At 41.5% G+C, this 20606-nt stretch overlaps 1 protein-coding gene across 4 annotated transcripts in view; it reads left to right on the top strand.

The window, feature by feature from the left end:
• The first annotated feature begins 1538 nt into the window (after window positions 1-1538).
• The window catches only part of syne3 (spectrin repeat containing, nuclear envelope family member 3), a 104541-nt gene continuing 85473 nt past the window's right edge, over window positions 1539-20606 (top strand). For 3 of the 4 annotated variants that reach the window (XM_079694696.1, XM_079694694.1, XM_079694693.1), the window contains exons 1-7: window positions 1570-1668; window positions 2330-2388; window positions 9377-9525; window positions 10652-10824; window positions 14129-14438; window positions 17378-17533; window positions 18898-19248. In XM_079694696.1, coding sequence (XP_079550822.1) covers window positions 1655-1668; window positions 2330-2388; window positions 9377-9525; window positions 10652-10824; window positions 14129-14438; window positions 17378-17533; window positions 18898-19248 — 1212 coding nt within the window. In that variant the 5' untranslated portion in view covers window positions 1570-1654. Of the gene's footprint in view, window positions 1669-2329; window positions 2389-9376; window positions 9526-10651; window positions 10825-14128; window positions 14439-17377; window positions 17534-18897; window positions 19249-20606 lie in introns of all 4 variants that reach the window. The other variant, XM_079694695.1, reaches the window with a different exon arrangement.

The raw sequence follows: 20606 nt of genomic DNA, 5'->3' as shown, positions 1-20606 counted from the left end.
AACGGAGTGAAATGACCCGGAAGTCCCTCAGTGGCAGCCATGATAAGAGCCGTTCGAATTCTCTCGATGATAGGAAAGGAGGTTTCAAACTTCCTTTATAACCTCCTTTAGCTTAAGAACCACTGGAACTTTCTTTATGGAAGAAAAGGAGAAAATGCTGCCCCACAATGTCTTGCGGCCGCAGCATTGGCCGTCACACAACAGTCGGCCGTTGACGGAAACAACCGATTATGACCGAGAAATGATATCATGAAAGTTACGGTGCTTATTAAGCATTTTAAAACGTATGTAGTAAGTTGCCAAAGTGCTTTGTTTTGAACGTTCATCAGTATTATAATCAAAAAGAGAAATATGAACATTAGTTTTTACTGAAATTATCAAATAAAGTCAACATTTCACAGTCTTTACTGAGCTGTGTGGGGTTTGTTCAACTTTTAAAAGATGTTTGAATGGTGATATACACAGTGATAGATGTTAAGGACTAAAGTTTATAATAAATAGCCTACATTTGTATTGATTTTAAGATATTTTTATAGTTCACACAATCATACGTATTGGGATCATTTGTATTAATGTGGACCGGAGGGAGAGGGTGAAGAGCATATGTTTCACTTTCCTTTTTTATTTCAATTCCAACTTTGGTCATGAAGAATATGTTTCTCTGTTGTCCACGTTCATAAAGCATAAAGAGCATCAGAGCACGGTGCAGAGTCTCTAGGTGAGTTCACAGTAGTCCGTCGTTCTTATTATACATCCATGTTGTAGTCCGCTGTATAGGAAACTGTAGTTTCCATAGTTTCCCCACAGCAGCAGACGCACATTTATGACGTCCGCTGGCTCATCATAAACACGTCAGATAGTGAAAATGCAGTCGGATTCTCTAAAGTACCACAGTCTCTTCTCCTAAGTCCTTTTGAATTCTCCTATCCACTATCCCTTAACCCCGGGACGTTTCACTCAGAGGTCAAGGGATAGACGATAGGGTTAGACCATACAGTCGATGGGTTAGACCGGGTTAGACGTTAGGAGCTGATTTTTGGACTATTAGACTGCAACCTTGGTATGAGTTTGAAGAAACCTGTCAGAAATTCAGAAATACAGTATGAGCTAAAATAGGATTTAAAGAGATTACAAATATCTGAAATGCCTGTTTGGTTAAAAATGCATTAAATAAATAATTAAATTTGTTCCCAGATAACTGAAATATGTCTATATTAACTTTTTCAGGAGAAAGGTAAATTATATTATCAGTAAATAAATGACCAATTCTGTAAACCCCCACAGACACTGGTTGCTCTTACAACCTGAAGGCATCACTTAAAGTTTTTAGAAGAACATTCCTTACTAAATATACAATAGCTGTTTAGTTATACACATATATTATTAATTACTATATTATTATTATTACATTGAAACGCATTGTATTGTCTAAAGTCAATGTATCTGTACACTTTAGTTAACTAGTAAACCAAAGTTGAATATCTGTTGGTCTTATAGTTTACAAGGAGTCTGTGAAGGCAGCATGGCAGGCGTGTTGACGGTTGACTCCTTTAGCCCCGCCCCCTGTGCCTCAGCTCTACTTCCTGCTGCTAACACAACTTCTCTGTGCAGAATACAGCAGGACAGCAATCACACTAACGGCTGCTAACACCTGATGAACACAAAGCCGTAAGTGTTTCTAACCTTATAAAGCCGTACTTGACCAATAGATGTACACTGGTTCAGCTAGTTTAATGTTTTGTAGGCCTAACTCTAACTACAAACGTAGGAAACCCCTCCTCCAGTCTCCCTTGTTTACGTCAGTTCTGCTTTAGATTATCCTACTGCACTGCAAATAAACCGCGGAGATGTACGTTTTTTTACCCATAATATAAACCGTAAACTAGTGCGTTAGCAACTAGTAACGTATAATCATCACCTCCAAGTTAGCATAGCATATAGGTCATTAATACCAGACTTTTGTTATGTGTTAAAAAGTCACTGTATACATAAGCGTCCTTGAATTAAAAATAAGCACGGTAACCGGAGTTAGTATGACAACAAATAGTGTGTATTACCGCATTCAGTGGCACGTGTGAGTCAACTGGATTAGTGTTAATGTGCGAGTTTACTGCACGAGCTGTTAAACTAAGGGAGGAGGGGCTTCACTGTCTCAACAGACCGCAGCAGTTTATCATTCATCAGACAAATGTAACTGTTTCCAAATGGACGGGGATATTATGACGCTTGTTTAAATTGTCCCTCTGTTAAAAGTTAAAACCGAGAAAGTAGCCAATAGAGTAATAAAGTGCTAGAGAGAAATATAAACTGGTACTAATTGATTCCATAGAAATGTAGCTGCGAAGCTAACCAACCCCATCACATCTATAATACTCAAAGGTGGGAAAGGTAAGTACAAGTAGTAGTAACAGAGTGTAGGAATACTCAAGGTTTACTTGAGTAAAAGTACAAAAGTATTGACATTAGAATATAGTTAAAGTACCAAAAGTGAAAGTAGTCATTGTACAGATTGGTCCATTTCAGAATAATATATATTATATGTAGGGCCGGGACTCGATTAAAAAAATTAATCTAATTAATTACAGGCTTTGTAATTAATTAATCGCAATTAATCGCATTTTTAATCACATATACATATTTGACCTGAGAACAGTGAGAAGCAATTTTTTTCACATGGATTTTAGTATACCATTGAATAATGACTGAATACATAAGCTTAAGCAACAAAACATTGTTTATTTTTTTCAAGGTGGTACTTAACCAAGACCAACAGAAAAGTGCAATTTTTGCCATAAAGTATAGCAATAGCATATTTAGGAATATAGTACATTTCAGAGATTCAGGTAGCCTATAGGTAGGTAGACCTTCTGTAAACTATAACACTTTGTTTTTTAAGTAAAACACAATACTTTCAAGTACATTCAGAACATTGGAAACCCTGACTATTAGAAAACATCTCTCTGTTGCTTCAGAGGCCATAACAGACTTTGTTGATTTACCAACAGTTGATTTAAAAAAGCTAATACATTTCAGTCCAACTCTCTCAATAACCTTGGCCAAAACAATAAACAGTTCAACATAAAGTGCCAGTTGCACCAACAACATAATAAATAGTTCAACATAAAGTGTACTATACCATTTAAAATAAAATAAAAAAGTGCCAGTGATTGACCTCAATCCCTCCTATTCTTCCAATATCCTGATGAAAAATAAAATCTCTCTGTTGCATAGGCCACTGTTGTATCAACGCGAATTGGGTGTGGGTCTAGGCATGGGCGGTATAATTTTTTTCATACCGTCATACCTTGCTGACATCATACCGTGGTATACGGTATATGACGGTATCAGTCCCAATTTAAGGGGTCATTTCTCCCAAAAAAAATGTTTTACTCACTATATCAACAGCCCCACCAAAGATATTTTCCACCAGCCGCCACTGACGGTATGACTTGGGTCGACTTGAGTGAGGTGGCGTTCGGCGGCAAATAGATGTTTCGAACTGTATATTATATGTTCGGTGTAAAATGCAGCCCGAGCCGGTAGACGCTCGCAAAGTGCCGCGACGTGCGCGCAAGTGCAAAACAAGGGCTGCATACATGACACATTGTGCAAATGGCACATTTTGAGATCGGATACAGGACGCGTTTGTAGATGTCCGACGTTGTTTCCATAGTGAGCTAAGTTAACAATATATCATCATACATAAACATTTTCCGGGAGTAAATACTTGACTTATTGAATAAAGTTTGCTATATTCACTAACTAGTTTGGCAATATTATTCCGTGCATGTGTTAAAAACCTTATTTCCATTTGATTCATTGGATTACTCGCGTGAATGTTTAGCACGTAAATGCTTTCGTTTTTAAAACCGTCCGACCTCGACTACAAAACCATCAACCAGTTGCAGAGGATTAAAAAATGTCAACACTCACTCACCCCGTCTTAAACATTCCCAAAGAAGTGCCTCTGTCTCTCGTTGTGCTGGATGAAGTCACTGGCGACGAGTAAACCCAAAATAGTCCCAAACAGGCGCAGAGGCATTTTTCTTTTTTACTAGTTGTCCGAGTTCGGGGCCGGCAAATGCTGCCGCCATCTTGCTCAGCTCAGCTCTGTGCTGAGCTCCGAGAGCGGGAAAGACGGACTGCCCTCCCCTGCCCTCTGCTGGCGCGTGCTGTGCATTACAACCAATGTCGTCCCTGTCAAAACTCTGTGTCAGTGTAATAGAATGAAACGCATCTGTGATTTGGCGCACAGTCTGTGACGTCACGGTATTGAAAATCATACCGACGGTATTTCGAAATACCCTGGTATACCGTAATACCGTCATACCGCCCAAGCCTATGTGGGTCCTTGTACTCCGAGTCGGGCTAACGTCCACGCTAGCTTCAACGCTAGCTGCTATAGGTTTTGCATTGAGGGGATACTTGAGGCTTGATGTGTTGTGGTGATATGCAAATTCCTTTTTGCATAATTAGCAAACAACCGTGCTCTTATTGACGCTTCCATCCGTCCGTTTTTTAAAACAAAATGTCCCATCCACGGGGCCAACCAAAGCGGTCCCATCAGCTTCTTCGTTCATGTTTGACTATTTTTCACTGTGGTTTGTTGTTGTCTGAAGCCATGAACGTTAGTTGGTGCTCCAGTATAATCGGTACCCCTGAAACTCATCCAGTGAGAAACGTTCCGCGGTGCAAAAATAAGTGCGATTAAAATGCGTTAATCTTTTTGAACGCGTTCATTTTTGTGTAATTAATTAATCTTAATTAACGCGTTAAAGTCCCGGCCCTAATTATATGTTTTATAATTACTGATCATTAAAGTGTTATCAAAGCTGGCAAAGGTGTAGCTAGTTTGAATGACTTTGTATACTGCAGGGTAGCTTGTGAATTTACTCCAAGTGTTACTTAAGTCTGATTTAAAGGTATTTTCCGGTTATTACCCGTGTGTTAGGTAGCTTTTTCTGCATGTAAACGGTCTGCAAAGTCACAAACCCTCAAAGTACACCCTGTAGCGAGTACAACTCTAACACAAAAAAGACCTGTCTCTGCTGCCCCAGAACGCCTCGTTCGACATTTTCATTTCCCCATTTTTTTCTTCCTGGTCGTAGTGACGTAATGGTCCGCGGACTTCCTCACACATACACACTCACTCAGCCTTGTCTTTTCTCAACCGCAGCTCTGCAGATTTCTCAGCCTGAACTCAGCCTGAAAACACACACACAGACTCACAGTGTGTGTGTGTGTGTGTGTGTGTGTGTGTGTGTGTGTGTGTGTGTGTGTGTGTGTGTGTGTGTGTGTGTGTGTGTGTGTGTGTGTGTGTGTGTGTGTGTGTGTGTGTGTGTGTGTGTGTGTGTGTGTGTGTGTGTGTGTGTGTGTGTGTGTGTGTGTGTGTGTGTGTGTGTGTGTGTGTGTGTGTGTGTGTGTGTGTGTGTGTGTGTGTGTGTGTGTGTGTGTGTGTGTGTGTGTGTGTGTGTGTGTGTGTGTGTGTGTGTGCTCAGGCTGAGTTTCGCGGTGTCTCGCTGTCTCGCAGACCCCACGCAGCAACCAGGAAACGACGCCAGTAATCCAGCTCACACTGTTCGCAGCAGCGAGCCCCGCAACATCCCGCCTACACGGCACCCAGACGCCAAGCAGCATTCTCATCTGTTTGTCATTACGGGTGTCATTTTGTGGTTGCTAACAAATGCCATTGTAACACATAATCACTGATGTTCCGCTGTAACTGTGGTGGACTCATCAGAACAGAGTGGGCGAGCTGACCAATCAGAGCACAGTGGGCTCATAGGGAAGAGGGGGGGGGGGGGAGCTCCAACAAGCCGTTTAGGACGTAGTACCCCTCACTGCAGTCTGCAGTACCTCGACGCCCCTCCTTCTCAACCTCAAGATCGCCCCTCCTTCTCAACCTTTGAGACACGTGACGGGACGCCCCTCCTTCTCAACCTTTGAGGCACGTGACGTCCCGACTCCCGTGTCGTGTAATTACCCAGTCACAAAAGTAACATATTATATCTTATATTATTAATATATATATAATTCTCATGTCTGTGGTTAGTTAAACATTCCCTGATAAACGTTATTTCAGCGTCAATAAATGAGTGTTAATCCCAGTGTGTTTAGTGTGCAACATCACATGTCATTTCACCTTCAATTCACGGTTTTCAAAACGTTAGCCACATGCTAATGCTAACCGGAAATGAAGAATTTTCAAAATAAAAGTGTTAAGTTAATAGTTAATGTGAACTTCCGATTTTTTCAGAATAAAACTGCTTTATATTAAAACCCTGTATTTAATTTAAATTACGTCATATCAACATTGATTTTAATTTTTTACAGTAGGAGAGGTTTTGGGGTTTAGGTTTGGGAAGGAGGAAGGAAGATTAGGATTAGGTAAAAAGGTAGGGAGTGGTTAGGGTTAGGATGGGGGGAAGGGAAGGGTTAGATTGAAGGGAGGGAAGAGAACTGCTACCCCGGAAACAGGATGCAACGCGTCATCAGTGAAGCTCGTCACGTGCCTCAAAGGTTGAGAAGGAGGGGCCGTCCCGTCACATGCCTCAAAGGTTGAGAAGGAGGGGCGTTGAGGCTCCGCCCATGTTGAGCTCCCGCCCATCTTGAGGTGCACTGCAGTGAGGGGCTTCTCTTTAGGACAGAGAGTGAATACACATACTTTACAGAAATGCTGTATGAGAAACCAATGTGAGTTTGGTACATTGAACAATGTAAATATATTCTAGTAGACCTCAACAATGGAATTATGACCAGTAGAAATGACCATGACATGGGACCTTTAACACGTGATTATATTTCACATCATTAATCCAAATCTGCAAAGTAACTAAAGGTTTCATTCGAAATGTAGTGGAGTAGAAGCAAAAAAAAAAATTACTCAAGTCAAAGTACCTCAAAATTGTACTTAAGCACAGTACTCAAGTAAATCTACCTAGTTTCTTCTCTGATAATACTGAATGTTTCTTGTTTTTTGTAGGTCATTGTGGATTTAATGTGTATTGTCTCCTCAAATTAAATAGTTTTGACAAATTTGGATTCCAAGATAGAAAGTGATAATTGTTGAGTTGTCAGATAAAATGAATAAAATAATGAAAACAGATGTAAACATTTATTTAAAAAAAGAAAAAAAACTGTATTCAGACTCTTCACAAGTTATAGCATACAAGTTTTTGTTCATTTTTATTGAGGACCGGGGCTAAATATAACTACGTTTCAAGAGTCGGAGGGAACACCAGCAGATGTTGGGCAGAAGGAATGTTGTGGTGGGGGAAGTGAGTCATGAGGAAAATGTCTCACGGCTTCAGCGTTTTGTTTTCCCTCGAAGAAGGAAAGTGGTGCCTCTGTGCTGCTGTCTTGTGCCAGCACTGTACTCCTCCCTTCAGTTTACTGCAGACTCTTGAATACCTCCGTCAGTTGTGTTCTCTCAGTGTTTCCTCCTGAGGGCAAACTGACTATCTGCCCAAAGCTGGCTCCTGATTTCTTGGAATGTGCCATTAACGTCTTCTTGAAAATGTATTAGACAGGGGACAAAATATTTGAATGTTTCCAAAAGTGAAGGAAATATAACTTTGAGTATGTTCAAGTTGGACACGAAAAAACCTTATTTGAAAGACAATCATGGGACTAATTTTAAGAAAATAATATTGTTGATGCCAATACATTTCAGTCCCTACAAAGAAACAAGCTTTCCCATGATGCCACCAATTTGAACCTTATGTTATACCATGCCTTCATTGTAAATGTCTGTTCAAACTTCAAGCTCCCAGTTTGTAAAAAAAAAATTTCTGTTAAAAATGGTAAAATATGTTTTTCCTTTCCTTCAAAATGAAATAGTTGGAGTGGAGTATTTGAACAGAGAGCCGTTTGCATGTAATAGGAAGCGAAAGGAGTACCTGTAACACTAACCTGATCAAGAAAATAAATGTGGAATGATTATCAACTTCATATATATTTTATATATACAGCTCTGGGAAGAATTAAGAGCCCACTGCAGCATTATCAGCTTTTTTACTATTTATAGGTATCTGTAAAATGAAAATGTTTTTATTTTATTCTATAAACTACTGACAACATCTCTCTGTGTTGGAATTCAACAGACACTGGAATGGAATGGCTGCAATAGATTGAGATTGAAGAACATTTTCGAGTGGTCCCTTTTTTCTCTCGCTCGCTCACTCAGTCGCTATTGCGTACATTTATCCCACTTGCTCTCATTTATTTTTGCCATGAAAGGCCTTCTGATATAGAGGCCCAGTCAGAAAGTAAAAAACAAATGTTTTACTATATCTATTCATAACAACTTTGCTTGAGCTAGATGGATAACATCATGGGGTTGAGGAACAATGTGGAGGGGAATTCATCAGGACTTAGGAAAGATAAGATCAGACTGCACAAACTGCAAAACTGTGGATGTTTTCTACATTAGTCTGCTGTGGTGAAACTACAATTGTCCATACATGGACTACAAGAAATGCTTCTAGAAACCCTGAGCTTTCCTTTTAGTTTTTTTTACTTCAGTTCCATAGACATGCCGACTGGTGCAATTTGGGGTTAGATATCTTGCCTAAGGACACTTTGACATGTTTTCAGGAGGTGGGATCAAACAGCGGACAGCGTACCAACCCCCTACAGCTATAGAATCGTGAACAACAGTGAAAAAAAGAACTTTATTAGCAAGTTTGGAAAATAAATAAAAAAGGGAAGTGACAGCAAAAAGTTGTTACATTAAAAATGGTTGCTTGTGCTCACCCTACTGTCCACTTAAATAATTGACATGAATCCCGATTACATAACTTTATCAAAACAATTGCATCAATAACACTTCATGCGATATGCATTACTTGTGAATCTTACAAATCTACTACTTTGCATATCGGTATTCAAACATATTGATTTTTCGAACTAAAAAGAGCTTATGAACCTCCACATTAACAACACTGAAATGTCGACTTTTTATTTGATTACTTTACAAGTAGTTAGCGTAACATCCATAGTTTGCCTTTTGGTTACACATATTGGTGAAAGTTCCAAACATAAAAGCCCTTTAGCAGGTTTAAGCATAACATGTTATATGCATCATAGGCACTGTAACTTCCATGATCTGCGTTTGTGAGTCATGATCAGATGTTTTCGTAGAAAATCGATTGGTGCGTCACTTTGAATGTTCAAGCTGCAAGCAATTGTGGGAGAAGATTATCTCCTTTCCTTTTGTTGAGGATGGTCCAGTGTATCCTATGCTAGAGGAGATAATAAAGGAAGCATTGAAGCTCTTGCCATGGCTGCTACTTAGAAACTTCCGGGTCATTTTACTCCATGATGAACCTTCCTGAGAGACTACTGGACCTGAGTCTGACCTGTGTTTTTGTTTCAGGCCCGGGACTGGTCATGACACAGCAGGAGTTCAAGGAGAGCCTGGAGGCGTCCCTCTCCTGGATGCGGGTCGTCCAGGAGAGGCTGAAGGCCAACGACAACACACAGGGGCCCCGTGACGCTCTGGAGGGCCGACTCAGGGAGACAGAGGTGAGATACTTCACCTTCTATTGGACCCTTTGGTGACCCCTGACCCCTGGTGCTACTTCAGTCTTTCATTAGACTCCAGAGTGGGACAACTGCTCTTTAAACGGAGTACAGTGTTTGAAGTAAATTCCAATTTTTCTTGACATGTTACTATATATAGAAATACAATTAAGAAATCACAGAGAAAAATTAATATTCCAGAAATCCCCCATGGCATACATCCTCATAAGAAGGGGAATAAAACACACCACTGGATTAATGGCAGAGCTTCAGAAACAAAGTGCCTGCAGACTGTTAAAGATGCAATGTGTAATATCTAGCATTAGCTCTATAGAAAATATGGGGCAGCATCTACTACTGGGTCCATACAATCTCGATTTATAGTAATCCGTTTGAAAAGAAGAATCAAAATACCAAACAGCAACAAAGCGAGACTATGCAAATTCCATTTAAGTGCAGACTGTTGAGGCCAATAAAGTAAAAATAACACAGCTCTCTGAGAATGTTCACGTGTGGGTCTATATTAAAGTAAGCCAGTGTTGTGTTAACTTTGCACATCTTTGTAGTGGCATACATTTAATGGTGGTTCTACAACCTCCATGTCAGTCCGTCATGTCATTGGGCTCAAACATTTGTTTTGATTGACGTAAATCCGTATGCCAGGAAGATCACTTTAATAACCCTCATTTGCATCCTACGGGTGTAAAAGATGTGAAACGTGCCAAAAGAAAAAACATATATATGGGCCGATATGATCTGGGTACTTTATTTCTCAACAATCAGGCAATTCTACCTTCATGCGCCACTAAGCAACTTTCATAGGACCCCGCCTCAAAGGCTGTATCCACCTCTCTTTAAACATTGTGCACAGTGCAGACTCAATATCACTGCTATAGGCACAAGGGCTATTTCAGTGAGCATGCTTATTCAAGTAGAAACATAACATATTGACGTCTTTGACATAACTGTAGCCTTTTCACATTCTGGTGATATTCTTAGTTAACCTTTGAACCCCTTCTAGTTAATTCACAGGCATGTTACCATTTGAGGGTAGTGCTTCTAGATACTTCTAATTTTGTTTACATTCTACATTGACTGTTAACGCTGCTCCCTGTGCTCTGATGAACAGAAAATCCACCACTCGGTGCATGAGGGCCGTCTGAAGATGGACAAGGCGCTGGTGGCAGCTGAGAACCTATTGAAGAGCGAAGATGAAGAGCTGAGGAACCACACCCACGCTAAGCTCAAAGACCTGAAAAGCCTGTGGGAGGAGACCTCCACCTACATCATCCACTGTCACAGGTGCTGCACACTACAGCTTACATGATCTGCAATAATATCAGGAAGAATCATGTGACATAACGGGTGAACTTTAGGATTTTAGTCTTTACAGACCATTAACATGCACACAAATCTATATACAGGGTGTCGGCGGGGTCTTAAAAAGTATTAAAAGTTGATAAATAAATTTAGCGAAAATTAAGGCAATAAAAAAGTATTAACAAATATTAAATGGAATTTTCCAAGGTATTAAGAAGTTCCACAGCAACGAAAAAATGAAACACCCTTTAATTGACTGAAACGACATGTCGGGAAACCCCCCAAAGCGGCCCCATGCATAGCGCGCCGTAAAATGCTGCTTCTTATTTTAAGTTTCGTTGCCTTGCTCCGCTCTGTGGGGGGGGGGGGAGAAAGAGTCTGTCTATGGGGATCAAAGCTGTCCGGTCCCACATGCTAAGTGCTAGCCAGAAAGCCGCGGCGTTTAAGTCCGGACTCTCCCGATAGCCAATCCGTGCCTCCCCTGACTGCACGTCGCTGACACACACCGCTGCAGTGCAGACTCTCTGGTTATGGCTAGAAAGGATCCGTCTTGTGTAAAACTCTCGCGAGAGTTTGGCTGAATGTCACGTGGCTGAATGTTTACGTTTGGCAGGCAGCCTTTCAGTTACGATCGTTAACATCAGTTGGCCACAGCAAATGATGGTGAGAAGCTAAACTATCTATTAATTATGTCAATGACAGGGAGTGTGATTGTTGAAATAGGGTGTTAGCGGTCTTGTTGGTGTTCAAAGAAGAATGACAACACTGTAGATCACCAACACTATGGTTTATTTTTTATTCATAGGCAAGTCAACGTTTCGCAGTAAGAGTCCCAAGATAGCTCCTGGTGCAATAAAATGTTCCCTTGCAGTGTTTTACTATTAAGTCGGATTTTTCTCTATTAATATTGCTGCTGCATTAATGTTTATGTTGCATCATGTTACTGCTGTAGATGTGTTTCCGAGCCGCTCCGATTACAACGAGAGTTACAACGAGAACGTGACGTCATATTTACACTAGACGGATCCTTTCTAGCCATAACCAGACTCTCTGCACAGAGGAGCCGCGGAGGAGCAGCGGAGTCCGGGCGATGCTGCTCCTCCAAGGAAGAGACACTGTTCACTAAGCCAAACTATATCTGGTCACAGAGATCTGCTATTTTAAAGAAAAGTCAACACATATCGACCCTAATATAGTCTATATTAAGAACGAGAAAAAAGTCTTAACATATATATCGTTTTTTGTAAACATATGACAAATGTGTGAGGGTGATGACGTCAGAGCATCGTCCTATGTGCCGGGCCAATTGAACCCCTGGGTATTTGTGAGGGAGCTCCTATATGGCATTACCATATAGCTGAAGCTCACCAAAGTTTAATATATTTCATAGTTCAAAGTTTTGTCAATTGTTTTGTTTATTGGTCAAATACTGGTTTCTAATGGTTTCTGAGGAGTTTTACTGGAATGAAAGAGCACAGAGTACAGAAGCAACAAAGCAGCATACTGCATTAAACCTGACCTTCACAGAGAGGTTGAAGTTCATGTGAAGAGGAGGCTTCAGTAGTCTGTCTGCACTCTGTTTAGTTGTGCTATCTTACAATCAATATAGTAAATGTGAGGTAAAGTCTGTCATCAATGTAACCGGTTAGAACTCAAAGTTGCGATGAGGTCTTCAAAAGTATGGAAAGGATCTTAAAAAAGGTCTTAAAAGGTATTGCATTTGACTTCAGGATTCCTGCATATACCCTGATGTAACCCTGAATAGGGGCCCTTTAAGTGTAAAATCCGACCCCTCCTCCTCCATACATATGTGACCCGCTCTATCGAAATCAGTCGGAAGTCGGAACGGCTCATTTCAAAATAAACGTGGATTTGCGTAAAAAAATGGTGTTTTGTTTGATTTTAAAGGTCACATGTCATGGCCATTTCCACTGATCATAATTCCATTGTTGAGGTATACTAAAATAGAAAAAAGTATGTGTATTCAGCAGTATTCACTTTCTCCACTAAACGGCTCGCTGCAGCTCCCCCCCCCGCCGTGATTTCCTTGTTAAGTGTGGCTTGATATTGAGTAAGAAAAGGGTTTATAGGTTGATAAACGCCGTGAGAATGGGTCTACAGACGCGCGATCCCAACTGTCTGTTATCAGCCTGCAGCAGGGAGCAGAAATCAGCAGGGCTGCCTGCACTGAGTGTGTGTGTGGATTGGTCAATTTGGACCAATCAGCGGGGGCTTAACGTAACGGCTCCGCGGACGTAACGTAACTGCTCCACGGATTTGCCCATTTAGTTCCGGGTACGTGCTTTCGTAAGCACGCACCCGGATGAATCAAATGTATGATGACGTCATGATGATATTTCACCAACGAGGCATTTTGGGGAGGTATTTTCTGTTTTAGAGTTTTACTCGCTACAGGGTGTACTTTGAGGGTTTTGACTCTGCACACCGTTTACATGCAGAAAAACCTTCATAACACACAAGGGGACGGGTAATAACCGGAAAAGCATGACATGTGACCTTTAAATAAACAAAGTCTTGGCTTTCAGAATATGAAACTTTTATTTCCAAAATCACACGATAAATATATTTTTGAAGCTTGTAAAGGGAAGATGCAGCGCCGCCCCCCCTCCCTCCGGCTGAAATTATGAATGTAAGGCGTATAGTAATCATAGATAACACGGCAGGGTCCGTTACAGTTTGTTTTCATCTGATTTCAATAAAACAAAGTCTTGGCTTTCAGAATATTAAACTTGTTTGGGCAAATTCAGATGGGGAATACAACTTTGTAGCTCGTAACGGCATAATTACAAGCGGAGAACGGAATAACTTAACGTCACAGCAGGCATAACAACAGCCGGCAAACGCAAAATTACACAAACACATGTATACGTATACACACACACACACACACAAACACACGCACACACTCGCGAGCTTCCCCCAGACCAGTAATCCAAACAAAAATATCTTCCCTCCGTAGTATTTTGATAATTTGCTCCGCTAATAATTAATCAGATCGATGGATTCCAGAGAGGAGGACACTTTAAAGGCCTTTTTCTCAAAATGATGACTCTGTTATATAATGTGACATATTTCACTTAATATTTGGAGTACAAAAAAAATCCTGATATCATTAGAAAGCTAGGAATCTCCTCTTTCCAACAGTGTATACAACTCAAAATGTGTCTTCGGGTCAATGCGACTGATTTTGATAGAGCAGGTCACATATGTAGTCTGTGGTGAACCATACCCAGCCTCACTCTTCTTCATGTGTCTCCCCTCCCAGTCGTATAGAGTGGGTGTGGCTGCACTGGGGCGAGTACCTGAAGGCCTACGAGGAGTTTGAGCTGTGGCTGAACAGGCAGCAGCGCAGCCAGGATGTGGGGGTGGAGCTGCAGCTGGGGGTGAAGGAGAAGCTTTGGCAGGTGGACCAGCAGAGGGTGGGGCTGAGCGACATCCAGGGCCAGGCGGCGCTGCTGGAGAGGCTGTTGGACGAGGCCTCCACGCTCCACAACAGAACCCAGGACCCCAGCGTGGATCCCCAGGCCCAGGAGGGGCTGCAGGAGGACTACAATGATGTCAGAGACAGGGCGGAGGTGAGCTGCTGCTGCTGTGCTCTGACTACTGAGCTGTCACCTACAGCCTGCTGCATACTGACAGAAGGTTTGAGTGTAGAGTTGTGTAGGAATGACACATTTTTGTAGGCCAACCCAGAAGTTTGCATAACAAGGGTTCCCTCGACAAAAAGCTATGGGACTTTTTATGGGCACTTTTATAATTGTTGAAATGTAAATGCATAAGTAAAAAGCTAACATTTCCTAAATGAAAGGCTATAAGCAAACTACATTACAGTCACATGACTTCACGTCACCACTGCTAAGATAAAGGCGGCTAATGTTCATCGTGATGACGTTTAGTAGTCTCATTGAGTAATCTGTTAGCAACCGCTGTTTTTAAGACACATAAGGCGCTTTCACACAGCAGTACTTTTCCCACAAAGGTTCATTAGAACTTAGTTCAGGAGAACTCTTTAGTTCTCATGAACTAAGTACAGATCGCATTCACACCGGAATAAGTTCCCTGAGGGAGGATTAGGCAAATGAAGCCGCTGACTTCGCTTCTTCTTATTCTGCTTTGGGTTTACTGGCAGGCCGCAAACAACTTCACGGCGTATACTGCCACCCCAAGTCCCGGCCGGAAGTCCCCGGGCGTTGGGGGAGCTTCAGTAGAAGCTGTGAAGCCTTCCGAGTAAATCGCCAGAACACCGACACCTCCTCATCTCCACCTCTCCCATGTTTTCTTTTGTGTTGCCATAAGTTAGTCTTTCTGCGTTTGTGCGCTGGGCTAATGCTAATGCTAATAAGGCTAATGCGAGGATAATAAAATGGCGGCTTCACAAAACATTTTGGGAGTTTTACGGGGCGTGGTTTGCATTCCGCTCAGCCAATCAGACATAGGAACCTTTGTCTCCCACGAAAGTACCTGCTCTCTAGCAGGGACGGAAAAAGGGGTAAAAAGGTTCTCATTAACACATTTTAGTCCCGGATCTTTTTGGTGTGAACGCGACATTTCGGAACTAGTGGGAAAGTACCGCGGTGTGAACGCGCTTATAGAAGTGGGGTATGTACTGATGTATTTAATCTCGTAGAACAAACGAGAAAATCTCTTAAACTCATGTTAACCACAGGGATCTAACCAAAAACACATTCATAAAACCATTGAGTTTTACACGAGGGAAATGGAAGTGCTAAAATGTTAACTAACTAATTTCCTGGTTAAGAACTTATTCCTGCACCACTCTATGCTCCCTGCTCCCAGGATTCTATCCGTCAGTTAGTTAGAGTTTGATTGATTAATAGTTATGAGTCATCAACACAGATATTGCACAGGATGTATAGTACATGGGTTTGTGATTTATGTGAAAGTGCAAACAAGCAAGCCGGTAGAATAAGACTTTAAGCACAGGAGAAGAGAACACAAACAATCAAAGGACGCAAATCTAAATGATCCATGCACTGAGAACAATTAATCCTAAAACTAAGGATAATTTCTTTGTTTGGTTAAGGAACAGCTTCTGTGTAACAGGAAGAACATAGCTGAAGAAACGATGCCAACTGCTTGAAATGGCGAATATAATTTTGTTGTGGCCACGCACGCACGCACGCACGCACGCACGCACGCACGCACGCACGCACGCACGCACGCACGCACGCACGCACGCACGCACGCACACACACACACACACACACACACACACACACACACACACACACACACACACACACACACACACACACACACACACACACACACACACACACACACACACACTCAAACCCAGACGTAGCATACTATTCTGCTTACTACACAACAACTTGAATAAATCAAATATCTTATTCAACACATTGATATAAACTTGATTTAATTTATCTATAAATTATAGTTTTTGATTGCGCTAAGAAATAGGCAGCGGCAACAGCTATTTAACTTAATATGATATGCACTGATGGAGTTGTTCTGTAACTGTCTGTTCACATTTTCTTTTCCATGAACCAGTCTTCAAACACTGCCAGAACCCATACTGTGGCCCAATCCCAAACCGCCCCCTACACCCTACCCCTACACACTCTCCCTCCGTTTGCGCGTTCGCGCTGAGGGTCCGCCACATTAAGTGCTGTTCGAAACCAACGAGTGTCGAGCGGTGTGGAGGGGGAGTGGGCTATCAAGCACTCAAACAGCCAGTCTGCATCGGTGCTGACTGAAGACCGGTCTCTACCTGACCGGTCTCAACGCTGTGTGTGTCCGTAAGGAAACACGCTGTTTACAAGTAGTTCCAGCAAACATCCACTGATAAATTGCGATGTTAACAACCTCATGATAACCTCATATGTTTTAACTTAGGATCATACCTGTGTTTAGTCTAGAAAAAGGTAAATGTGTACATTTTATTATAAAGTTGTGTATATTTACAGACTGTTGCAAAAACTAAGAAGCTTATAAACATCAGGTTTAAAACTAAAAGAGCACAATGAAAGATGTTTGGAGTTTTATTTGAGTAATAAAGGGAGACAGCAGTTGACTGAATCATTTACATTCAGTGAGAGATGCTGAGGGATTAGTCCACACCAACATGCATGTCGGCTGCTTTTCTCCTCCATAAGCCGCGTAATGAGACTGCTCTTCCTCTTCCCTTTTCAGACAGCTTTTCTAGTGTCAATCACATTTTACCACACACCCACACACATTGTTATCTGCATCACACATTCACATAAACACACCAGTCTGATGGCAAATATCTCATTCTGAAGTATGGATTTAAATAATGCTATGTTTTACGGGATAATCTTCACCACCGTCTAAAAATGCAATGTGCTCTCAAGTGTCTATAGTTGAAAAACCAGACGATAGATTTCAGTCTCTCAGAATACTAATTCACACTTTTCGCTCTGATACGCAAATGTGTGTATGTTTGCTGTGAGATGTGTGTTGATTTGAACAAAGCTTTGTTGACATTTCCCCTGCTGTGCTACTGTAGGAGCGTCTGTCGCTGCTTCAGAAGATGGCTGAGGAGCACCAGACATACCAAGGCTGCGTTCACAGTTTCCAGTCCTGGCTGCTGTCAAAAACCAAAGAGCTAACTGATCTGATGGAGAGGGAGGAGACAGCGGAGAACAAGCTCAAAGCCTTACAAGTGAGACACACTCGGATGAATTAAGAAGCATGTATCTAAACCTGTCCTTTTAAACGGGAGAAGGGAAAATATGGTATTTGGAGTTGAATGAATATTGGAGTGGTGCAGTGATGATGTTTTTTTGTAGCCAGACCTATAAGTTATTAGAGCAAGGGTCCCCTCGACAAGAAGCAATGGGATTTTTCCATGGATTCTAGAATATTGCAAAAATAAGATAATCGCAAACACGTTTCAGATTTTTTTTTTGTTGCAGGATACTCTCCACATATCAATACCACTTTAGGACTTTTGAAGCTAAAAAAGTCAAAGGCTAACATTAGGAACTACTTCACAGTCACATGATTGTTGTCACCTTCGATATGGTGGCTAATGTTCGACCTGATGACATTTAGTAGTCTCATTCAGTCCCTTGTTAGCAACCAATGTTTTATGACTCCATACACGTGGGGTATTTACTGACATATTTTATGTAGTGAAGCAAATACTTAAAATCTCTTCAGCTTGTGTTAACCACATAACTTATTTGAGGCATCAAACCAAAAGTACATTAGAAAATCAATTAACTTTGAGAACAGGAAGGGTTAAAATGCTGACCTCATTTACAGGTTTTGTACTCTTTAAAAAAGTAAATATAATTATCGTCATGGTGGATCAAGACATACAAAGAGCATAAATGGATCATAAGACCAATAAGTGTTGGTTATTTAGCATTAGGGATGACAGCGGAACTTGTTAAGACACATGTATAACACTACATCATTCTAAATATAAAAATAGGAATCCTATCTTATCCGAATGTTACTGTACAGTGTATATTTCAAATGATGTCTGTCTTTGTTTTAGTGTGATTACAAACCATTAACACAGGCAGCAATGTACACTTTTTACCGTCATTATTATTTTTGACAACTAAAATTCATACATTTATTTCCTTTAATAATATATTAAAGTATCATTTTAGGTAGCACAGATTACACATTTAAAAAAATATCCGTGTACCAAATACAATCCTCAAATAAATAATAATTTTTAAAAAGGAACATTTTCTGTGAACATAGTTGTGCCTGATCCTTCCAGTTTCTGGCTGACATGTAAGAGCATGCCGAGTCACTCTGTTAGGCAATTATAGCTGTGGATGTTATAACACATGAAAAAATCATTGAACATGCACGTGAATAAATTATAGCGAAATGACCATGTGAGGTAGTTCCACTTTTTTGGCAACTAGCCTTAATTGTTAGGATTTCAGTATTCACAAATATTTAATGTAAAAAAACATCAACCATGAAACCAAGTTGTAGGATATCTTTTCCATCTCAACCTTCTAATCCAACACCACTCATCTTTATCTCCTGCTGTGCCAGGCTCTGGACGACAGTGTGGCGGGAGAGGAGAAGACCCTGCAGCACATCGAGGGGCTGTCGGAGGCGCTGAGGGGCACCACCTCCCCCTCTGGGGCGGAGGTGGTGGTGGAGGAGGCGGAGGAGCTGAGGCTGGGCTGGCAGAGGCTGAGGCAGGGTCTGTGTGAGGGTGAGGAGGGGCTGCGCTCCAGCCTGGACTCCCATAGTCAGTACACAGCCCGCTGCCAGAGACTGGGGGAGGACATCGGACACCTCAGGGTGCTGCTGCAGGGCCTGGACCAGGAGCTGGGGGAGGGCCGAGACCCCCCCGACCACACCGAGGAGCAGATGGTGGGCCAGTGGAGGAAATACACGGTACGTCTTCTTAACATATCTACAGTATTATTGAGTTAAAGAGGCCCTATTCTGCTTTTGAGGTTTTCCCTTCCCTGTCGTGTGTTCTATAGGTCTTTGTGCATGTCAATGGTCTGCAAAGGCTGAAATCCCTTTGTTCCCTCCAGAGGGAGTTTCTCTCAGGTGTATATTTTAATAAGGCAAGACTTATTTTTGGATTAATTAATATTTATTTACATGCACAAGATGATAGAAATGTGAAAAGTCTCATATCAACTCTACAATGTCCATTTCACAGTTAAAATAATTGTCCAACTTTCTTCCTAATGCAGTTTACGTGTCACAAGAACGTGGATATCTTCAAAATCAAAAAAAGCGAAAGAGTCTTTCAAGACATCCGCGGTTGTTTAGTTAAAGAGTGAAGCAGAATGAAGTGTTGAACAGTGTCGTGTAAAGTAACAACGTTGTCTGATTTATATAATCATATGCACGGGCCGCTAGTGTCTGTTGATCTCCAGATTAACAGAAGCATGAGAATAACCGAAAGTGCCGATGCTCCATGGCGGAGGCTCCGGTAGAAATTGCCGGGATTTGCGTTTTTACCCTCTTAATGTCTGACCAATGGTTGAACAGCATTTCCGCGCACATGACTTGTGTTTAAAGTTTATAGTCCGTTTGAGTTTTGCCTGTGTGAACGCAAACCGGACCTTCTGAAAAATGAAACAATGTAATAAACTGTGGTCTGGTGCGCACCAGATTAGCGGACTATTTGGTGTGAATGCACCCTAAGAAAAAGGTCAGAAAAAGGCATCGATCTCACCAACCTAGGGGGCAAAAAAAAACCCGGCTCTCACTGTTTGCTGCTCAATCTTTACCATCCTCACACTCCATTTGTCTCAATTTCCCTTTAGCAGATCATACAAAGATCTAAATGCCCCTTTAGACTCGGGGGGGGGGGGGGGGCGGAGGCTAGTGAATTAATTTCAGTTTTCCGCACTCTCGCGGGAATATCTCCGCAATGGAGCGAGCTTAAGTTTCACCTTTGATTGCATGATATAGCCCAGCGCAACACCTCCGTCAAGCATGTTGCCCCACGTTTGTACCATTTTCGGGCGATTTGTAATCTGATCTAGAAAAAAGATGTGTTTTTTAGGATTTCAAGAAGCATATAGAACAAACAATGGATGTATTTTATGAACATTTATCCACGCTGAAAGTAGATTTAGATGTGTTAGGAGTGAGATAGAGATTATTATCTAATATATGCATCTGATGAAGCATTGCATGAAGTCTGTTGATGATCAGAGGCTGTTGTTGGGGCTGCATAAACGTTTTTTTATTTTTGTTTTGTAGACAGACCATGCAGGCCATGAGAGTTA

The sequence above is a fragment of the Notothenia rossii genome (assembly GCF_949606895.1).
Source record: "Notothenia rossii genome assembly, chromosome: 7".
Classification (NCBI taxonomy): Eukaryota; Metazoa; Chordata; class Actinopteri; order Perciformes; family Nototheniidae; genus Notothenia; species Notothenia rossii.
The sequence above is the reverse complement of the archived record's forward strand: the minus strand, read 5'-3'. Positions and strand labels throughout refer to the sequence as shown.